At 54.2% G+C, this 22,489-nt stretch overlaps 1 protein-coding gene across 1 annotated transcript in view; it reads left to right on the top strand.

Annotated features, from left to right (window-relative positions):
* MARCH10 (membrane-associated ring finger (C3HC4) 10, E3 ubiquitin protein ligase) overlaps window positions 1-22,489 on the top strand; it is a 69,698-nt gene that overhangs the window by 28,517 nt on the left and 18,692 nt on the right. Inside the window, exons 4-7 of the mRNA XM_004693338.2 lie at window positions 677-851; window positions 10,160-10,312; window positions 15,065-16,460; window positions 20,469-20,635. Of these exons, the coding sequence (XP_004693395.1) occupies window positions 677-851; window positions 10,160-10,312; window positions 15,065-16,460; window positions 20,469-20,635 (1,891 nt within the window). The remainder of the gene's footprint in view (window positions 1-676; window positions 852-10,159; window positions 10,313-15,064; window positions 16,461-20,468; window positions 20,636-22,489) is intronic.

Raw genomic sequence — 22,489 nt, 5'->3', positions numbered from 1 at the left:
AAGATTTTTATGGTGTCTGCAAAGCCGTGCTGAGATGATCTGACTGCAGGAATCGTGAGGTGTCGCGGCAGAGTCACACAGAGTCACACAGAAGGGGATATTGAAACGCTCCTAGTCTGTTGGGCGCTTTCCAGAAGATTTCGGAATATTAAATAAAATATGAAATAATTCAGAATACTATACTGAGGTCGGATTTCTTCAGTACTAATACACCATCTAAATTTTCCTTGTCAAAGAGATGATTTGCACAAGGAACATGTTTCCTGCTTCCTTGCCCAGGACTCCCCCCAGCCCCCAAAGTGGTCCAGATAACAAAGAGCAAGAAGTTTGCAGCGTTGATACTATCTCCTTTCATGTGTAACTGTGTGTGTGCATAGCTATTGGTCATTAACTTACTCAGAGGTCAAAAATACTTTTTTTGCATTATGTTCTGTAAGACTCACACAAGCTTCTACAAACTAGCCTCCCTAACTTTGCTATCACCGCTCAGTGGCTACGCCCCATCCATCAAGGCCTCCCTGGTGAAAGGCTGCATTGAGCAGCCCAGCAGAAGTCTCCCGAGTTACTGCTCAAGGGGCCCCCGCCTTTAGCTCTTTCTAGTCCCCTCTGCCCAGAGAAGCCGCCCCCCCCACCCCACCCCCGCCGCTGCTACTCAGACACCTTTCGTTTTCTGTAGAGCTGTGGTGAGGAAGAGCCGGTAGCCGAGGAACCAAGATCACCTGCCAAGATTTCTGGGGCTAAGAGTGATTCCAAACTTCCAGCCATTGAACAAACCTCAGTCAAGCAGAAACATAAAAGCACCATGACCCCCAGGAAACCAGAGAAAGTGGGCTCCAGCAAATCCTCTCCAGGTGAGTGGCGGGTTTATTGAGATGCACCAGGTCTCGCGCCTGCCTGTGCACTAAAGGTAAAGGTGGCCACGCGGGGGAGCGTGTCATTGCACCTGGGGATCCCCCAGTGGTGGGCTCAGGTTTCCCAGGGGCTGACGGTCTTATCCAAGTGGCAAAACTCATTCCGGAAGGGGCTCGCAGGTCAGGGAGGTGCGGACTGCACAGAGGAACCGTCACCACTGTGCATTTTCTGCCCGGTCCCCCAGAATTGCTGCCTTTTCATCATCTTCCCCCTTCTGTGGGGATAAAGGCATTTGGCCCCAGGTATCAAGTTTTATGACTCAAGCGAGAGCATGAAGGGAAGCTTTCAAAAGCATCTGAATGGCATAATTTATAGCCACAGAAAGGGAGTAATAAAGTCCTCCAGTTCTGGGGTTGTCCTCTCTGGGAGAAAAGGGGCTTGATAAATCCTCCCTTTTGTGCAATTTGGTAAATAATTCACTCTTGAGCTGCCTTTGAAGCAAAAACCAGTCCTGCGCTCGAGGCAGAAGTGATTTAATAGTATCCAGAAAGGGGAGAGATCCAACTGGAAGTTTGGCGTCCCGGGGGCACCTCCCTGTCGAAGCCAACATCTGTCGTAGCAAACCCCATGGGACCCCACGTCAGAGCTGGGGTAACCAGGCAGAAAGGTGTGCCTTCTGTTTGCGTTGCAATAGAAACGCTCCAAATTAAATGCCCAAGAATTCCCCAATAGCCAGCAATTCATTTAAATCCAAATCACAAGGACTTTCTAATCCTAAATAGCTCTAGCCGCCAACCGCCCACCCAGCAAAGTCCTAATGCATTTTTAGAATATGGCAGCTTTCACTCTGATTAACTGGCCACATTTTATTGCTCTAATGAGGTTAAAAAAAAAATTGACTGCTGAAATGATGTCCTTTCAGGCAAAGCCCCAACTCTTCCCCTGACTTAGCCAGAGAAAACTATCTCCACACTCGACAGTATTTCATCTTGAAGACTTTTAGTTGGAATTTGGTTTTTGTTTTTTTGTTTGTTTTTGGTTTTTTGGCGGTGAAAAATTAAATAGGGTTGATACGATCATCCCCCAAATATTTTGAAATGCATGTTGGGATTTATTAAATGGAGGGCGTTTTTAATAGGAAAAAAATTGAATTTGAGTTTAAAGAATGCCATCCCATCCGCTCTAATTTTCAGCCTTCTTGCTAAAGCTGGGTAGCTGCCCACACCGAGTACTTCATGGCCTGTGGAGAAAATCTTTCCCCTGAACCATTCACGCCCACTTGGTGACTTCTAGCTTGTCTGATTAATACAGATGTTTTCCAGACCAAGCCAGCCCCATATGGAACTCACAACACTGACAAAATGGGAGGACTTGTCCCCTTTACATCCCCTAAAACATCACATCTGAAGAATTACTAGACTGAAAAACACCGAAGTGTAGGCGAGAGAGCCAGGTTGGCAGAAAGAAATCCTTGTCATCAAAAGAGGGGTGTCACTTGCAGTAAGTCTCTCAAAACTGCCAGCTCTGTCGTCTACGGCCCAAGGCCCGGACCATGGCCTGGCTGGCATGTCAGTGGTGGTGGAAGCCACTCGGGTGTGCAGCCGACAGGGTGGGTCACCAGGCTGGCACCAGCCAAGCCCAGGTTTGTGGAGACCCACTGAGTCCCAGAGGCCCGTGACCAGCCAAAGGGAGCCCCGGCCCAGAGACACAGCGAGAATTCTAGCCGAGCCTATTTGGGTTGTGGGGTGAGGAGAGCCCGGAAATCCAGATAAATATCCTGCTGGTACAGAAAACATGGGTGCAGGAGCTCAGTGATGTGGACACATGGATCCATTTCATCAGGTAAATCCAGCCTCCTGCTTCTCTTCCCCACGGTAGAGAAATCTCTCCCTAAGTATTGGGGGGTGGACAAAAGCTGGCATGAGTCACCAAAACTTTTCCCCACATCAACCCTGAGATTCTGCGCAAAACAGAAGCATCAGACACAGAGAAACATCTGCAGCACCTGCCTGAGCTCCCAGACGGCGTCACGCCTCGCCACAAGCGGCTCAGTAAACCCCACAACTGGGGGGTGGCCTCACATACGTGCAAGTCCACGCAATGGCAAGCCATGTCGTCAGAGTTCCCCGACACAGGAACTGCCAGCCAGAACCCCTAAAAGTGGCTCCCCACAACACAGGGAACTTGGGTGCCCTCTGCACACAGACGAGGGACCGAGGGGGTCACACTGTCATCGCTCTCACCCTATGAGCAGGAGCCACACACCCTAATGCCTATGTCCCCGGAAGTGTCTCTGAGCGACCTGCCTGGGACTCTGCTCGTGCCCCTCGCACTCATGTGGGGGTGCAGAGGATGGGCCTGTGCTCTGCAGTCCAAATGCTGAGGTGGTCACCTGGGGCCCCTCTTTTGTTTGTTGTGTGCTTTGGGCGAGTAACTTCTCTGTGCCTCAGTTTCCTCATCTGTCAAGTGGGGGAGAGGAGGGTCAAACAGACCCTGTCGTTGGGTTTCTCTGATATGCCAGGCTGAGTGTACGTGCAGACCCTCTCGTGAGCCCTGGGCACTACAGCCGTGCACCTGGGGCTGCATTTATTTAGTATTTAAGGGGAACAGGCCGGGGGAATTTGGCCTTAATGCTGTCTTTTCTCCCTAGTCTTGTTTTCCTTTACCGAAAATCGGAGTCAGATTTGCCGAATGCTAACATAGACGCCCGTACAGACACTCCACTACACCCTGCATTTCCAAAACAAAACACCAAATAGGAAAAAAAGACGAATAATCAGAAGGCGCTCACCCAGCCGGAGATTGCCTTATCTCCCAAAAGACACAGAAATTTCGGGCAGTGAGTCAAGACCCAGCTGGGGCTGGGTTGTAGTCAAAATCCTCAGAAATCCCATTCATGAGCCCGGTGAATGTGGGGCGAGAAATAAGCCAGGCAGAGTTCCGTGGTCTTATCAGGGTTCTGTGCAGATCCCCGAGAGCAGGGAAACAGAAGGGCTGGGGTCGGTGGTCTCCAACTCCTGCCTGTTCCCAGGTCCCTCCCCACCCGGCCTCCTTGAGGGAAGGAGTCATCTCTCCTGGGAAAGGAGTCATCTCTCCTTGCAGGACAAGGGGGCCCCCAAGGCCCTCGGGCTCCTGGGCCCTGTGCCCTGGCCTGGAAAGTGAGGGTGCCCTGGGCTGCCGTCTTCCCTCACCAGGAGCTGGGGCAGCAGCCCCTCATTCTGTGTCAGGAAAATGCCTCCGGATGGCGTCCTGTGAGCCCGGTTCCAGTATCTTGCTCTTTAAAACAAGCCAAGTCTTTGGAAATTAGCCTCGGCTATCGCAAGTTCCACCTTAGTCATGACCAGACTCTGACTTGGAAAAAATGCAATATCCACTCAGCCTCATAGCAGCTTATTGTCAAGACGTGTTCTGGTAAAGCTAGGGGAAAGCAGCAACCCCAGATGTATAAAGATAAATAGCGAAAATAACTGTGGCCTCTTTTGAACTGGGAAATATTCATTTGAATAGCAGCCTAGAAGAGACATTTGAGGGCAAATCCCAATTTTCGTAACTTGCCTTGCAAAGAAATTCTGTTGAAGGTGTTCTCTGAAAGGCCAGGCGGAGTGGCCCCCAGGCCAGCTGGTGTCCCCCAGCTTTCCAAGCTGTCTGCCCAAGTTTGCAGGCAGCCCACCTAGGCAAATGCTCCTATTTTTATGTAAAAAAAAAAAAATGCTAGTTCTCAGTTTATGTATAGTAATGCTCCGAGACAGGAGAGCCCGGAGGTGTCCCAGGGCCCAGAATTTGAAGTCTAGGCTCAGAACCCCAAGCTGCCCTCATGATGCTGCAAACATGAACCAGCAACTTCTGCAAGCTCAGTCTCCTTGCCCGGCCAAGGGAGCTCCCACCTACCCCACCAGACCCACAGGAGGACCCAGGTCCCGGGTGTAGACAGGCCTGACGCAGAGGTCAGTATCTGCCCTTCCCAGCTTAGCGGCCTGCCCCCAGCACTGGTTTTGTCCAGTGCTGGGCTTGTCCCAGTGGGAAGAACACTCAGATCCCTTGGGAGCGGCTTGACGCAGACACACATTCCTGGTCCCCAAACCCGACCTGGAGCTCCGGGAGCCCCGAGCCAACAACCCGTGACCCTCATCGCAGAGGCAGGCGCCACTGCCTGAGCCTCGCCCTCAGCTGCGAAGTTCTCGAGAAAACCCTGGGCCTTGATAAGCTGCAGGCGGTGGCTGGGAGAGCCCAGGCGAGATCCGTGCTGCTGGCCGACGCCACCTGGGAGGAGCGAGCAGGGGGCAAGCCCAGCCTCGTTTTGCAGAAGAGACCGGGTTAGAGAAGTACTTGGTGGGGCAGGTGACGCAGTATGTGGGCAGCACTGAGACCGGTCAGGCACAGGGCTCTGATGAGTCTCCATCCTATCAGAGCCGAATTCTGCGCGCTCCCCCCCCACACACAAGCTTGGCCAGTGGCCAGTGAGGTCAGGGACGGGATCCTTCATTTCCCTTGGACCCGCCCCTTCCACCTGCCCCTCCGGCCTGGCCCCTCCCCGCCTGTGACCCCACCAATGCTCTCTGCTCCCTTCTTTTCTGAATTGCCCCCCACCCTAGGAAGGCCAGGCTTGGGCAGGATGCAACCTCCTGGAGGGGAGAGCCTCACCCGGCCAGGAGAGCCAGGCCATCAGAGCAGCTGTCAGCCTGGCCGTGGGTGGCGAGAGGGCCGGGACCTTCCCCCGGGCCCTGGTGGGGCGGAAGCCCCTTGCCCCTGGCCAGCCCCTAGCCAGGCTGGTACAGTGTGTGGGCGCCAGGCTCTGCCTCCGGTGAGCCCCACAGTGGCGCAGAGGGCCCAGCCCTGGACACACCAGCCCCCAAGAATGATTTTTGAATTTTGATTCATTCACGGGCTTTTTTTTTTTTTTTTAATGTCCTTTCACACCTCGCGAGCGGCTCCTGATTGCTCTTTTTCTTTTGTGCAGGTGACAGCAGCGAGCACCCCCTGTTCTGTGTTGAATATTCCCCTTACTGCTCCGTCTTTGCTTTCTCCCCTGCCCTGCAGCCCAATGCCAATTATTGCTGCCTCCTCTTGCCGTTAGTGCCACCTGCCTCCCCGGCGGCCTCCCCGGCGGCCTCGCCCGTGGCCTCGGCCTCGCCTGCAGCCTTCCCACCAGCCCCCCAGGCCGCCTCCCCAGCTGCCCAGGACCGGTGCCCCCACTTCCCTCCAGTCCCCATTCCCACCTTCCCGGGCCCCTCTTCGCCCTCCCCCCTGAGCCCCACCGCCTCCGCCCTGGGCCCCGGGCCCGAGTCCCCAGCCTCCCTGTGTTACTTCCCCGTCTCCTGCCCCACCCGGGCCGAGACCCCTGTGCTGTGCCTGCCGGGCCCCAGAAGGCCCAGCAGAATTTACCTCATGTGGTGAGGCCCCAGCATGGGCAGTCAGGGGAGGGGACTGCAGGCCTGCAGAGGCAGGTGGGCGGGCGGGCCCAGGGCAGGACCACCGGCAGCCCGGGAGGTGTGGTGCCCGGGGAGCAGGAAGACCAGCTGCCTGATGCACCGTCCTCTGGCGCTAAGGAACGAGCGGCCAATAAAACACCGTCATCTCTCCAGACGCCTCTGCTTTCTTCACTCCCGTCTCTGGCGCGCTTTGGGACGTCGCCCCCAGACACGGGCAGGCCCCCGTGTCTGCTCACGCCCTGGGCCCCCGAGGGTGGGCCCCCACAGGCCGCTCAGACAGCCCCCCAGAAGTGAGAACCCGCCCAGAGCAGCTCCTTCCCCCGCCTGCTTATTAAGACACCCATCTCCCAAAATCAAAAGTCCCACCTCCCTGGCCCCAAAATGCAGCACAGTTATGATACATAAATAGCTTTAATTACGATCTCTTCAGGGCATGTGAGACAACTCTCATTGCCTGCACACCCAGAGAGGCCAATGGGCTGGGCCCGGTGTTGGCCAGGGCAGAGAGCCGCCTGTCCCCCAGGCCACCGCCTCGCCATTCGGCTGCAGTTCTGCCCAGCATCAAGGGGAGCAATGCCCCGATTCCAAAAGGCATCTGGGGCCACACTGGTGGCATAGGGGCTAAAGTCGCAATGCTGTTAAGCTATCCCAGACCCACAGGGCCCAGCAGACCTCTCCGTCTCCCCGCTGCTCCCCTCAGCAGTGTGTTTCAGTCCATCTGCCTGTTCTGCTCCCCACTCTGTCTCTGGTGAACCTTCTCACGCCCCCCCCACACCTCTGGCCTGCACCCCACTTCTTGTATGCATAAACAAATACATCTTTAACCAGAAAAAGCCAAAAAGGCAGCTGCTAGACAGACTCTTGGCACCCCCTCAGCACCCGAGTCAGGCTAGTGTGAGGGGAGAAAGGTGAGGGATCGTGTCTTTCTCGTTGACTTTGTCGGTCCGGGACCACGGGTGTGTGTGAGAGCAGCAGCTGAACAATAGCCAGGACGGGGAGTTAGCACCCACCGGTCAGCGTACTTGGCTCACAGGGTCCTGTATGAAGATGCGATTTCCACCTGTTTCCCGTCTGGTCAAGTTAAGAACTTTCTGGCCAGCAATGACCCTGTGTCTGTTTTGTCAAAAGGAAAGAGGCAGACGCATCCCAGCTGAACCACAGCTCGCTGGCTTTGCTCTCGGACGCGCCCCTTGGCTCAGATTCTAGAAGAAGGTGCTGTGTCTTCCAAAGTAAACCCCAGGCCTGCTAGGGCCCATTGACAGACTTGAGGGTGTTGCACTGTCTGGACAAGAGTCCCAAATGCAATCCCCTCCCCTCTGCAGGTGTAGGGTCTGTCCTAGGGTTGAGGAGGCTGCTACACGTCATCTCCCCATGCAAACACGACCTGGTCTTCCTGCAGTGTGCCTCAGTGAGACCATCTTAGAAAGACCCCAAAGTCTGTTCACCTTTGGGTGTGGGTGAAGCAATGAGGAGCTGGTACAAAAATTGACTGGTATAGAAGCTGAGCCCACAGACATACAGAGTGTGGCGCAGGTCACCTCAACCACTTGCAGACAGGGAAAGATGATTTCCCAAGAGTTTGCTTTCCACAGATCAGAAGGACATGACAGGGAAGAGGTCAGCCGTGCAGCCAAATTAGATTCCAATCTTTCAGGTTATGACCAAAAGGCCTTACTCAGCTCTGAGAACCTTCAAATTATTGTATAGCCACAGCACACAGATATTTGCTGAACAAATTACCCCCGAAAATAAATGGCTATTTGCCTTTTGGATTTTATAAAAGGATGAGGGAAAGACCGCAAGAATGACATGCGGATAAATGCAGTTGAATGAGTTAATCTCAACCTACAAACCCCACACAACAAGAATTTTCTGGTTAAATTCAGGGCTTTCATGGCAGTGAGTAAAGATTTCCATGATAGCAATTATTAGCACTACTATCACTAAGGTAGAAGCAGTAGACGTGTTGCGAAACTTACCGGGAGAGGATTATTCCCACTTCACAGTCGCAGGCTCAAACCCCCACAGCAGAGGTCTCTCACCCAGCTACTGCCTTAACACTGAGCCCCAGCCTGGTCACGGGAATCACTTTGGAACTCATTTCAGAGAGAGATGCTTCGAAGAAAGCATTTCTTAGAACAAGAAAACAAACGTATCTGTTAAGCCATCTGGGGTGTTTTGCACAGTAAGACCCTGATTCTGCTTCTGGATTAAGCTGCACGCATGTCCTTGAGCCCCAGGAATCAGCTGGCAGTGATTTTTTGTCCTAGACAGTACCAGGCAACACACAGCATCTTCATCTTTAAGGAGTGAGCAGCCGGCAGGTGATAGAAGACCCAAGTTGAGAATACTTAAGTGCTAAAGGCCATAAGAATCCCAAAAGTTCTGGCCAGAGCCGCACCAGAGCAGACTTGGAGGTTGTAAAACTGGCCCGGAACTGCAGGCCTGTGGGCCGAGGGGCGTGCTGGGCTCGGAGACGCTCTGCAGCCTGGTGTGAAAGCTGGCTCCTGCCAGGAATCAAAGTGAGACCCAAGGGCCATGGCCTTCGGGTCATGTCCTGAACACACACTGGACTTGGCTGAGCCCAGGCCAGCCCCTGGCTGGACCCTCTCTCTGTTTCTCCCTTGGTAATAAAAACAAGTAGGAATCCTACTGCTTCCACCTCTGTCCATCGGGTGAGAGGCAGGTGGTGAGTGAGAGCTGGGGCAGGGTGAGGACGCGGGGTGAGGGAGAAGCTGGGGGTGGAGGAACGCAGCCTCTGGTGTTTCCTCGGGAAAGGCCCCGCACTTTCTCTCGCATCCTCCTTGCCTTGTTTCGGCTCGTCTAACCACACATCCTCTTCTTCTGAGAACTCTCCTGTTCCTTTCTGCTCATGCCCATGACCTCTGGGTTCCACCAACTGACCCTGGGCTGGAACCTCCCCACTAGCAGGCCCCCCTCTTCCAGTAAGTTCCCTGTGGACCACGAGCCTCTCTCCTGGGGCCTGTCAGGGTGGGTATTACTTAATCGCTGTGATAAATTGGCTTCTGGGGCACCCAGGAGAACTCACACTCCTTTCCAGAACCCTGGTGAGAGCGCTTCATGCAACTATTGTACAGAAATTTCAGAAGGGTTCAGCCCAGAGAGTCTCAATTAAGCACTGTGTGAACTTGTAGAGAAGCGCCAAAAATACCAAAACTCACAAGCACTGATGCTAAATACACATGAAAGAGAAATGAGATGGTTCGGAGCAACCGAATTCAACGTGCGGACGCTTTACAAAATCCTCACCAGGAGCGCAGCCCCCTTAGCACCCCGGCTCCTGTCTCCTGTCCAGCACACCAGTGAGGGGCACGTAAGCCAGTAAAGGGTATGTGCTCCCCAGAGGCTGGGAACTTTCTGGAAGGCCATGTTAGCTGCTAGCAAACCACCTGAGGACATGACTTTGCAGGCACAGAACAGGTGTGATGCTGATTTGGGTGAGCTCTAGGGGAGCCTGGCGCGGCCCAACCGTAGAAGGCTGTCAACAGCGTCACCCACAGCCCACCCCAACACTGATGAGTGGAAGTGGGGCCCTGCTTAGCAGAAGAGAGGCGCCCCAGACGCTGCCTGCGGTCCCAGGTGCTCTTGCGTGGTGATAACAGCCTTGGGAATAGCTCTCACGCCTTCTGTGTGACAGGTGGGGAAACTGAGGCTCTGTGAAGTGACGCAATTTATCCCAGCTCACATGCAACAAGGGGGTGAAACCAGGTTGCCAATTCAGCTCATCTCCAACCTCCCCGCAGTCCTGGCTCCATTCTCTAAGCCCCCCGCCCCGAGGCTGGACCCTCTGAGCATTCTTTCTACAGAAGAAGTTTTCCATAAAAGGTCAATTATTGAAAAGATTTTACACCTTCCAGCAACCCAGGCACCACAGATATTATCAAAAAAGAGGAGGCCAAACCTGGGGAGACTGACAGTCACCCCAGAAGTGCAGAGCCTGAGAGCGTCTGGGGAGCGAGACAGGCAGAAGCCGCAGCTGCCAGCGAAAGCGCCAGCCCTCAGGGGAGCAGGTAAGGCCCCCCGACCCCCGCTCTTGGTCCTCAGAGAGGGGTCCTGACTGGTGCTGTGGGCCAGTGAACCTCGCGTGGCTTTGGACACATGTGCTTTTATTTAAGGAAGTGTGTACCTTAACACGAAATGCTTAACTGGTTTTCTAAACCAACGATTGCATTATTTCCTTCTCCCAGAGAGGCTGGTGGGAACAGGCAGGGCAGGGGGTACTTTCTAAAAAATGTTCTCTGCCGCGGCTCACAGTGCGACCGTGCATGGTTTCGGTGGATACCAGCAGTCTGGTGTCTGGACGGGCTGTGGCCGTGGGCGTGGGGCCGCGGCGGGTGGAGGAGCAGCCAGCCGCTCTGGTGGGTCTCACCTAGATGTGCCCCCGCCCAGGTGGGGGGACAGGCGTCTGAATAGCAGACAGGCACCCCTCACAGACCCCTTCTCCCTGTGGCCCAAGGTCAATGTGTAATCAAGCGAATCTACGCTTGATTTCAAGGCACAATGGCCACGGCCTCTGTGGTCCTGCCTGTCCACCCCAAGCCAAGCCCTGCCGCTCTGCCGGCCGCCTCCCCCTGGCCAGGGCGGCTGAAGCAAGGGCAGAGGGGCCTCTGTGGGACTCAAGGACAAGTCAGGGGGGCCTGACCGCCAGCCTTGCCCTGGCGGTCTGCCCCCCGGGAAGCCACTGAGCACACCTGTCACACCCAGCAACAGAGGAGTCTTGACTTCCACACACGGCTGGGGGGGGATGTGGCAGTGCTTGGGTGGCTTGGACTTCGGGGTGAATAGAGCCAGTGTGAGTGTGGCACACCCATGGGCCCCGCCCCCATGACAGAGGGCCTCCGCGTGAGCAGCACAGAGCTCACTTCTAATTCCTGTCCTCCTGCTCCTACTGGTGGACCCCTGGGCGGTACAGTGCCGCTCTGGGCTACAGCTGCATTGTCTTGAAACAAGGCTAATGAAATCTGCCTCATCGCATTGCTATAGTAACTGAGTGAAGTGACGTTCTGAGCGGCACCTGCTTTGCCTAGACAACACACCACGGGTCGTTCACTCCTGCCACTCCCGACTAACTCCCAACTACTATTTGAAAGGTGGGGCTCCCCACACATGAAGCATTCCCAGACCCATAAGGCTCACTCCACCCTCCGCCTGTACCCAGAGATGTCTCGCATTAGCCTGAGGTCCGCTAAGGCGTCGTCCTAATTTCCTACTGCAGCCAAGGCTCCTTACTTTACTTCTCCCAGTTACTGCCTCACCAGTCTCTCCTCCGTCCTTTCTCTCACATTCTACCGTGCACTGCATAAATTGGGGTAGGAGCCAGACGTCTGAATTATTTCTGGAGAGGTCTGAAGCAAATGTGACAGAGGCAATATATAAACAGCGCTTGCAAATCAATAAGAACATGAATATCCTGCACAACAATGGAGAAGAGGCATGACAATGTCAAAGAAGCCGAGATGCAGATAGCTAGTGGAAGTTAAAAAAAAAAAAAAAAAAGCTTAACCTCACTAAGTAAAATATGTAGATAAATTCGAGATTGATTATATGAGATAAATTTGGTCTACAAAGTGGGTGAGGCTTTTATAAAAACACTCGATGATGATAAGGGAGCTCACGGTTAAGCTTTCCTGGGCAGTCCTGGGGCAGCTCTAATGCCCAATCCCTTGGCCTCCCCTTCTGGTGACACAATTATGGAGCCCACCAGAATTTGACAAAGTGTCAAAATCTTTAGTTCATACCTTTTGACCCAGTAATTTCACACCTGTAAATCCTAACAACTAGGTGCAACTGAATATTCCAGGTATGATGAGCTAAAACAGAAAAGGCCTCCATCTGCCCTAAGATCCCTTCCTGAAAGATATCCTGTCCAAGGATATCTTATCCGTGTGTGTATGCCAACGAAACCCTTGAAACAATTGACATACCCAACAATAAAGAATTAAATTATGATGCAATTAGATCGTATACCCTTATACTATGGCATTTGTTTTTAAAAAAACAATTAATGGCCAGAGATGATGCTTACAAAAAAGGAGGACCTCAAGTCGTGAAGGCTCAGATATCCCAACTTTGTTTTGCAAAACTTACATATATTTTTAGATGAGAGAGCCCTGGGTTGCACATTCAAATGCCTTTGGGATACAGAAGGGGAAGGAAGTTGGCCAGCGAGGTCAGAGCCAGAGCTGTGGCTGGGGAGGGGCAAGGGGGGACCACGGTGCCCTACCTACAGGCCTCACCCGAATTCAAATGCTCCCCTAAAGCACCAGCCCTGCGCTGCATCCCAGAGCTGCAGCTGTGGCCACCTGAACTCTGATTTTTGTTTCTTTAGCGTGTTCATGGTTGACAACATTTCTACAAGGAACTCTGAGTCCACTAGAACCAGAGAAAAGCCATGGAAAGCCTGTGGGAACACAGGCCCATGGTCAAGCACCTGCAGAAGCCCAGACGAGGGTGTGGCCTCAGGCAGACGTTTCTGACGCTAGCACAGAGCCCCTAGAACATTCAGTTGCTCCCGAGACAGCAGGCCCTCTGCTCACAGCAGGAGCCACGCCGGCCTCCGAGAGGCCTTCACGGCCCGCTAGGCCTGTGCTATGAATAGCGTGTCCCGGCAAACCAACCTGGGTGTTTACTCCCAGCCCGGAGCTACTGAAATCTGCTCCCTATTTGATAGACACAAGAAATAGGGTTAAAATAGCATCAAGATAGAATGGTACAGTCTGCCACCTTTGGGGAAAACACAGGCATGCACAAGGAAGCACTGATTGAACGTTTATAGAGGAGGGGGGCCTACGTAGGGTGCAGCTGTACCCCCGGGTGTCCGGGGCCTACCAGCAGCTCAGCCTGTGCCACCTCCTGCTGGAGGGCGGTGTCACCAGGTGACAGCTCAGTGGCTTCCATGAAATCAGCTTACGGCTCCTGTTGAGATCCCAGATTCAGAAGCTGCCCTCGCCAAGTCTCTGCCCGTCAGGCGCCTCCCGAAGTCACACTGAACCGGGTCCAGGCTGAGCGAGGGCTGCCCCATACCTGGCAGAATCTGTGTCTGCAGAAGGCTCGGGGCCCACACTCCAGAGCTCATCTCTGAGGCCCTTCATCAAATCCCAAATGGAAAGCCATTAGCCAGAGCCCACGCTTCCAAATTTGTTCTCAAAATGAAAGTTCTCAGGATAACGGCTTTGTTGGGCAGAAGCGTCTGTTCCTCTCAGTGGTCAGCCCAGCCGGGGAGGAACACGGGGCCCACTCGCTACATGCACAGCCAGGGACTCGAAGCATCCTTGCTGGCAACAGGGCTCTTCCTGGGGGTTCTAAAGCCCACCAGGGGTCTGATCAGGAGCCCAGCTGCCGCCAGGAGGGACAAGTCTGGACTCGCACGGCTCCGAGTGCCCGTGCAGCTAAGAGGCTTTCCGAGTGCAGGACTGTAGAGGCGCGCAGTGACACTCCCTGGAAAGGCCCCACTAAAGTAAGTGGGGGTCTGGCGAGCTGAGGATCGGCTAGTCACCTCCTGTAGCACACGGGCTTTCCTGAACCTGTGGCGTCCTGTCCACGCTCCAGGGTGAGCCGCTTGGAAGCAGAAGGACAGCGGATGCTGTCCAGTTCCCAGGAGGCAGGCAGAGGGGGAGGGCCAGTACCAGGGGAAATAGGGATAAGATAAGACAGTCTCCCCAAAGCTCCTGCAGAGAGCATCTGTGCCCTCACCCCGTCTCCCCCAATGGGAGATCCATAAAACTACGGAGGGGGATTTGGAAGCCATAAGATGAGAGACTTTTCTCAGTGCCTTGTCCACGTTGAGAGGGTGAGAAACCATCTCAAATACCTGCATGACACTGTGTTAAATGGATTCTCATTTTCACAAGGACGCTGGTTTAAGCGGCAGTGCAGGGCAGTGGCCAGAACACAAACCATAGCATCAGGCAGGCCCGGCACAAGCCATCACCCCGTCACTCACTGGAAATAGGACCTTGGGGGTGTTCTGTGTGACCTCTGTGAGCCCGGGACCCTCGACCATGAAGTATGGGATCGAGGTACCTGTTTCACTGAGTCGTGAGGCCCAAGTGTGAGTGTGTGACACAGTCATCAGGAGCCCCAGTGCTGTGTGATTTCTGTAAGGCAACTCTGGACCAGATGACTTCCCCCCCCCCCCTATGGACAGCTGGCCTCTGCGCATCCTTCAGACTCAGGTGGCATGGAGGGAAGGTTCTACCAGAGCCAGAGACTTCACACTGACTAGAGGTCATGATTTCAGGAGCAATGTGTAATTTTCATTTGTTCGAAGTAATCTATGGAACAGCAATCGTGGGTATAATTGAGCAGGACCTCAAGAGCCGCCCCCCACGCTGCCAAGGTCAAGTGTCCCTTCCTGAGCGTTGAGGGAAGCTGGAGTGCTGTGGGGTGTGGTGCTGGAGGCGGCTGTAGAAGCCACTCCTGAAGGCGGGTTTTGCTTCTCAATAAACACCAGTGGAAAACACCCTCAGAGAGAAGCGCCACCATCAGCCCCGACTGACTGACCGACATGGGGCTGGACAGTCTCCCCAACGCTCCCACAGAGAGCAGCTGTGTCCTTACCCTGACTCCCCCACTGTGAGATCCGAGAAAGTACGGAGGGGGATTCGGAAGCCACAGATGAAGCCAAGTCTAGCGCGCCCTGGTACCTCCAGACGACCGCAGGCTGTGGGGGCTGCAGTCGCCTTCAGGGACTCCTCACTCTTGGGGCTGCAGGTTTTCCATCCATGAGCACTTTAATCGACGCGCGTCTCTTCTCCATGCAGATGCAGGAGCCCAACAAGAAAGCCCCACATGGACGAGAGACACTAAGCCAAAGAGGATGACTCGCGAGAGAAGGAACTTGGGCCCGTCCACACAGCAAGTGACGGTGACGGACAACACCCCAGAGAGGGCCCAAAAAGGAGAGCTCAGCGTGCTCTCGCCACTCGAGCCCGCTCCGGCCCTATCCCGGGTCTTCCTGGGAACAAATTCCCCTTGCTCCTCGTTGAGAGAGTCCCTGGGGCCCCCGCTGCCGGCCGCCACGGAGGGGCCTCGGAGGGCCCCGTTTAGGTTCCGAGACGAAGACTTCTATTCCATTTTATCTCTCAACACGGGGGGAGACGACGACGCCACAGATGAGGAAACCCAGGTGGAGGAGGAGCTCCTGCTGGTTGGCATGCATGCCCTCCACTGCCCTCACTCCACGCACAAGAGAAGCCGGCTGCTTGGGGCGCCCGCCACTCTGGGCAAAAGCAAAAATTTTGAAGGCCAGCCTGTGAGCTGCAGCGCTCACGGTGTGAGGGGTGAGCCTGGTCTCAGCTCACTAAGAATAAGCCAGGCCCCGCCGGGGCAGCGTCCTCTGGGGCCAATGATGGCGCCAGAGCCCGGGCTGCCCGATGGGGTCCCTGCTAAAGACGACGACAGTGATGACAGTGGAGACGGGGACAAGGCCTTTGTGTCATGGAACACCAGGTCCAAACCCAGCCGACCCGAGCCCAGTGCTGATGACGTACCCAGGATTTGTGCTTCTCTGGGAAACAGGCCTGGTCCCCACGATTACCAGAGAGACTGGCAGGTGTATTTAAACAGCTCCAGCAGCTCCCTGGACTATTTTCTTTCTGGTAGACCAGCACCTCCAAGACCACCCATGAGTTCCTCCCACAGCACCCCCGGGTCATCAATGCCTTCTGCGCTGAGCAACAATTTCCCAGGGGACCTGCTGATGCCACCTACTTCCATGCACAGTTCAGACACAGAAGGGAACTCGAGATTTAATGTGCGCCGGCCACTGTCCCCCATTAGAAACCGGAACCCACTGGCCAGCACTGACAACCATAGTCGTCCTCCAGTAGACAACGCACCTGAACCTGACGTCAGGGGAGCAGAAGATGCGACTTGCATAAGCCGGTCTCAGGCAGCGCCACTGAGCACCGAAAGTCTCGGAGTAAATCCTCAAGGCGGCTCAGCCCCGGTGGAGTCTTCCGGCTCCGGGATGGACTTACAAGCCCACCTGCATGTGTCAGGGTCCCTGCAGGAAAATATACCTTTGACTTTCTTTACAGTGTCCAATTTCCCACATCACGGTGGCAGTGGGAGCAGAATGGCAGTGTCTCGTTCCACAGATAAGGAAGCCACGAAAACTAAAGCAGACCCTGAGAAACTCAAGAAACTGCAAGAAAGGTGAGAACTTCTCATAAAATTCTATATGTACATTAAAAAAAATTTTTTTCATCTCAGCACTAAACTACACAATACTTTCAATAGAAGATGAGGGATGGGGCCTTCCCTGGTGGTGCAGCGGGTTAAAGCGTAGCAATATGAAGCTCTCCACAGCCACTGTAGCCAAAGAGGTGACCCACATGGCGCAGCAGACCTCTCCTGACCTGCCCGCTGCTCCCCTCAGCAGAGTATTTCAGTAGGTCCGCCTGTTCTGCTTCCCACTCTGTCTCTGGTGAGTCCTCTCACCCTCCGCACTTCTGGCCTCTACCCCAGTTCTTGTATGCATAGATAAACAAATATTAAAAAAAAAAAAAAAAGATTGAGGGACATTTAAACCATAGGTAGGCTGTCCTTGACATTTTGATTATTGCTTCTATCGAGAATATGACCTATTTGAGCTTAAAGTCCACGTCTATATGGAAAAGGTCGGGGTTCCATTTCTTGGTTTTCCCAGAGTGTTTGTCCCTTGAATACCGTGACTTGAATGCGAGGGTGTCTGGCTGTCCCCAGGGGTTAGCGCTCTCACCAGGGAGACGTCTGCACAAGAGAGGATGCTGTCTCCCCAGAGAATGGGCCACTCAGCACTTGAAGTTCACCGGCTTTCCCTAGGGGGATTTTGTGCAAATCCCCCTACAGCTCTAGAATCCGAATCTTCCAAGCTGAAAGGCTGTTCCCAAACAGTTACCATAGTTACCTGGGCTCCCCAAAGGGCCACTGGGATAACCACAGCTTCCATTTTGTGTGCTCTTTCAAATGCAGGCAAGAGATGAGAAATTGGATCTTTTTCAAACAGTTCCTTTCTTTGATCTTTCCCTGCGTGTGAGGCCATCTTGGGGTATTTCACGACTCTGACATCAGATACTTTTCAAAGCCATCATCAAACGCCACCTCGGGGCCCTGCCGTCCGGTTTGCGATGGGTGTCTTCCGGGCCCTGAGCTGGCCTTTCTAACCTGGAAGCGGATTCTCTGAATGCGAGCTCTCTGTGTATTTAGTGTGGTTCATTTGCACTATTCATTGGCCTGTGCATATTCCGTTCTAAGTAGGAAAATTCCTTGGCGATGAATTAGAAATGCAAAAGAGGCCACGAGAAGGGGAACACAGATGTGCCGGGACTCCTCTGCTTTCACTCGGTTGCGGAATGAAATAACCTCTGGTTAGCCGTGGCTCTTCGTTCCCACATTAAATCGCCAAAAGACCAGTCTTGGATCGGCACCAAAGGGCTTCGGGAGCCTCAGCCCTCCCCAACCCAAAAACAGAGCCTCAGACCCACTTGCCAGGAGTCTGGGTCCCCCCAACCCGAAGTGATGCCCCAGATGATGCCTTTGAAAAATGAGCCCGCTGCTCCAGCTGCTGTTAGTTCTGTGCTTTGCTTATCACTCACTCTTTCCCCCCTAAAACTCTGTCTTCTTTCAAAAATACTCATTTTAGGAACCATTAAAAATATAAACTTAAAAATCACCTGTACCTATCCTCTAGAGATCAGCACTGTTTAAAGCTTTCCATTTCTAGTCTTTTGTCGGTACATGCCGACTCAGTTAAGCTTTGGTTCATATGTTGTAATCTGCCTGATTTTGCTCTTTCAAGCCCACTCCTCGGAGCCGCTTTCAATCTTGAAGTGGGCCCTCTGTGACTGGCACACACACAAATAAGTGTCTAACCCACAAGTAGCCCTGAAGTGGGACACCGCTGTGCCCACCTTCCGGCTGAGAGAAACTTGCGAGGACCCCAGGGGGCCCCTCTCCTGCTGGTCTCATCTCCCTTCCTCACTGGCCCCCTCCCCAAAACTCCCTCCGACCCCAGCAGACCCTTCCTGCCTTGCACGTGTCATTCCTTTGCCTTCTGTTTTGTTGCTTTGGAGAATTCTGCCTTGTAGTTTTATCACTTGTGTGTGTGCGCGTGCGGGTCCCAAGCAATAGATTGGGCATACTTCCGATTCCACAGAAATGTGACCATTACTTCCGAGCTCTGCAGCAATGCAGTCTGTTAACGACTAGCTGTTCTCCCGACATCACTCGTGAGCTGCACTTCTGTCGGTCTGCGTGGCTTTAGCTCACCCGCTCGCGCCAGGCCCAGTGCCCATCAGCATAGTCAGCCCCGCCCCGCCCTGCTCCCATCCTCTTTGCTGTTTTCTGCCAACAGCTACACGTGTCTGCTCACACGTGTCTCCTGGTGCACTTGAGCTCCATTCTCGGGGGTACTGACCCGGGGTCCAGGCAGGGAGCACCCCTTCCGCCACGCTAAAGGAAGCCAACCAGGCTCAGCAGTAACGCAGACCATTGCCCATCCTGCCGGCTCGTGTTCGGTTCAGGCTCTTCCAGTGTTTTCCAGCCATTTCCATGACCGTTACCAGGTCAGGTGTTTTATGTGGCCACCTGCGTTCCCCCGTCTGTAAAGCACGGTTGCCCACTCCTCTTTCAGAATGTTCTTCTCCTGTTTGAAGAATTCCTTCTGTGTTCTGACTACTAATTTAATCCTTTGACAGTCACGTGTCCGAAATAGCTTTTCCCCAGTTAGGAGTTTGTCTCTTGATATGTCTTAATGAGCATAAACTCTCCTTAGACAACGTCGAATGTATCCATCTCTTTTAGGGATTGTGTGATTTGTATCTTGCGTATCTTGTGATCTTGAGAGCGCGATAACCTGGGGGTATTGCAACAGTCTTCCTTGTTCCTTCTAAACTCTGCTCTTGTACTCTGCACACCTGGACTTAATGTGAAATGAGCCTACCACGCCGCGTCTGATGTGTTGTGTGCAGAACGTGCCGGCACCCCCCCCCCCGGGCCCAGGACCGCCCCCCGCAGTATCTTCGTGTCTGTTGCTTTATAAGCTTTGGTAACTGAGGGTGCAAAGCCCGCCCCGGCTTGTTCTTTAAGAGCCCGTGACCACACAAGTTTAAGACGCTGCATGTTTGAGATTTTATTGGAATTGCCTGAGACCTATAGGTCATTCCCAGGACAACTGACTTCGTGGCAAACAGTGATTCTTTCTTAGACAGACGTGGTGTGGTCTCTTGTTTGTGAGCTTAATAGAAAACCGCCAGTCTGTTCCTTTTCACCGAACTTCCCTTTCGTGGGGAAGTAGGTCTCCAAGAAAGTGACTAGATCCTTCTACGCCCAGAGCATCGTCCTTCTCTTCCTCGTCTTTGATTTTTGTCCCTCTCCGTGGTTTCTCCTCCTTGACCAGACAGCCCTCAGTCACATGAAGACGCTCAAGAACTCTCAACAACAAAAATAGTCTAAAAATCCTGCAGACAGGAACACCAACCCCTTCCTCACCCCCATCGACCAGACGCAACGTCATCCCCTGACACCTCATTCCTTCCGTGGATGTCAGTCTCGGAGCAGCTGCATTCGGGCATCTTGGTGCACTTGTGGGCAAGTGTGGTACCCGTGAGGCGCTCATGGCCAGATGCCTGGCTGGTTACCTGCCCCACCCAACACCCACTGAGGCATCTCCACATGGAAATAGGTCACTGGCCCCCGGGTGCACTGGAGAGCTGGCAGCTCAGGCTCATGCCAACCTCACAACCGGTCTGCCCACGTGGGCCGGCTGGCAGACGGGGCGCACAGGGCTCCTCGGAAGAGCCGTGCGGCCCTGGGAGTTTGAGTAACCTGCCCAAGCCACCAAGCTCACCAGCTTAGAGGCAAGTCTCCAATCCAGGCCCCTGACCACAATCCCAAACACCCACCCACCCTGTGGCCAAACAGGGAGAGGCTTCCCTGAGTTCCACATGTCTTGCTGTAGGGGAGCAGCATCTCTCCTGGCCAGCAGAGCAGCCTGAGGGGTCCTCGCCCCATCTGTCACCACACCAGGGAGGGCTTTCCGACGAGTCAGAGGGAGCAGTGGGCTACCAGGGAGGGTGGGGCATGGCGTGGGGGGCTCCTCCCCATACCAACCCCTGGGGGGCTGATATTTGTGGAAACTGCAAACGTGCAGACTCTGGTCACGAGGGCTTGTTTTCTGTTTAGTCTCCTGGAGGAGGACTCCGAGGAGGAGGGAGATTCGTGTCGCATCTGTCAGATAGTCGGGGGTTCCCCAACCAACCCCCTCCTGGAGCCGTGTGGCTGCGTGGGAAGCCTGCAGTTTGTTCATCAAGAGTGTCTGAAAAAGTGGTTGAAAGTGAAAATAACATCAGGTAGGTGGGGGAGCGGAGCCGCAAACACGCACGGCGTAGAATCCATAGTCAGGGCACCCCCGGGACTCGGCCTTGACAGCCGCTGGCTCCGGAGGAGCCCCCAGCCCCGCGCCCCCCAACTTCATGCTCCCCAGCCTTGTGCCCATCCCTACACCCCTGCTCACAGGCCCCGCGGCCAGCGGGGGGACTGAACCCTGTCTTCAAACCAAGGGAGGGGAAAGAATTGCTTTTCCAGTCTGAGTGCAGAACCTTGAACTTGACACTACTGAATTCTACCCCCACTGGGGGGCTGAGCAGAGAGGCTAAGCTAGCTCCCCAGGACGGAGGAAGCTAGAGACGGCTCAGTGGTCAAAGCCCACAGCACATGGCAGCCATGCCAGAAAGAGCCCCAGCCCAACGGTCCTGCTTGCTTTTACTTGGGGGGAGATGGGGCCCAGGATGGGGAGGCATCGCCCCAGAAAGGGAGCAAAGCTGCCCTTTGCAGGAGAGGTCGGAAGAGAGCACTGATTTGATTTTCCAGAACCACAGGCAGCAAGAGAGTCCCACGCGCGGGCTCTATCTTTAACAGATCTTGCCACTGGGCCTGAAGCTCCATCTCACCACCCAGTCAGCCGTGGTTTCTGTAGTTAGCAGAGAACAAGAGGTTTCTTTAAAGCACGTTGTTAGGAATGAGAATAACCTGAACAAACAAAAACTGTGGAAGCTCCGTGCAAAGAATATCTCCTTTAGAAAAAGCTGTCTGTCGGTCAGACACACCTCTCAGGAAGGTTCTACCCGAATCACCCCCTCCTCCTCCTCCCTTTTCCCCTTGGCCATCATCCCGCAAAACTTGGAGACTCACCCTGCCCCAGGGGCATGGCCTCCAAGCACTCCCGCTCACCCCAGCCTGAGCCAGGGGACCCTCAGTCACCAACCCTTTCCCAGGCTCTATTCCACATTTGCATCTTCCCCAGGGGGAGAACACCACGGGCTGCATCTCCACAGAGCTCTCGGCCCTTTGGCGAACAAAGAAGTGGCACTCATTGCCATCGGCTCAGCCAGGCAGGGCTTTGACCGGGGGTTGGAAGTGCCCCTGTGGGTGGCAGGTTCCTCTGCGCACGTGGACATGCTGGTCAGGGCTGAGGACACAGGCGCCAGCCCCAGCCTGGAGCACTAAGGGTGAAGCTACAAGAAAAATCAAGCACAGTGCAGATAAGGGTACCTGCCCGCCTCGTCCTCTGAAATTCCCTTTTATTCACTCTCTTTAGATTCCCACGAGAGTCTAAAACTAGAATTGGGACATGAGACAGTACACCCCTTATCTTCCCAAATAAATGCAGCTAACTCTTAACTGCTTAAGGTAAATGCCAGCACGTCATGAGTCAAAATGCAGCCCCCTGGCTGGGGGAAATGATACTGTACAGGGCAGGACGTTTGCGCGGACATGAAAGTCACAGGTCTGTGTCCTCCGCTTCTGCAGCGGGGTACAGGAGAGGTGGACAAAAATGCTGATAAGAAGGTCCGTTAAAAACAGCCACCAGGGCCCTCCCTGGTGGCGCAGTGGGTTAGAGCACGGCACAAAGAAGCTAAAGCCACTTCAGCACGAGTTCAATCCCCAGCCCCAGAGGTGATCCACATGGCGTGGCAGACCACTCCTGACCTGCCCGCTGCTCCCCTTGTAACTGGGTGGTCCCTAGGAGAAGGGAAGTTCCAGGTTCTCTGCCCCACCCAGAAGAAGGGTGGAACTGAGCAGAGAAAAAGGAGAGAGAAGAAGAGAGAAGGAGGGCAGATGGAGAAGGAGACCTAAGGAAGCCACATGGAGCAGCAAACATGTGATGAAGAAACCGGGCTTGTTTCCTGACCCTGGACTGGTTA

This window comes from Condylura cristata, unplaced genomic scaffold (assembly GCF_000260355.1).
Source record: "Condylura cristata isolate star-nosed mole 26May11 unplaced genomic scaffold, ConCri1.0 scaffold00038, whole genome shotgun sequence".
NCBI lineage: Eukaryota > Metazoa > Chordata > Mammalia > Eulipotyphla > Talpidae > Condylura > Condylura cristata.
The sequence above is the reverse complement of the archived record's forward strand: the minus strand, read 5'-3'. Positions and strand labels throughout refer to the sequence as shown.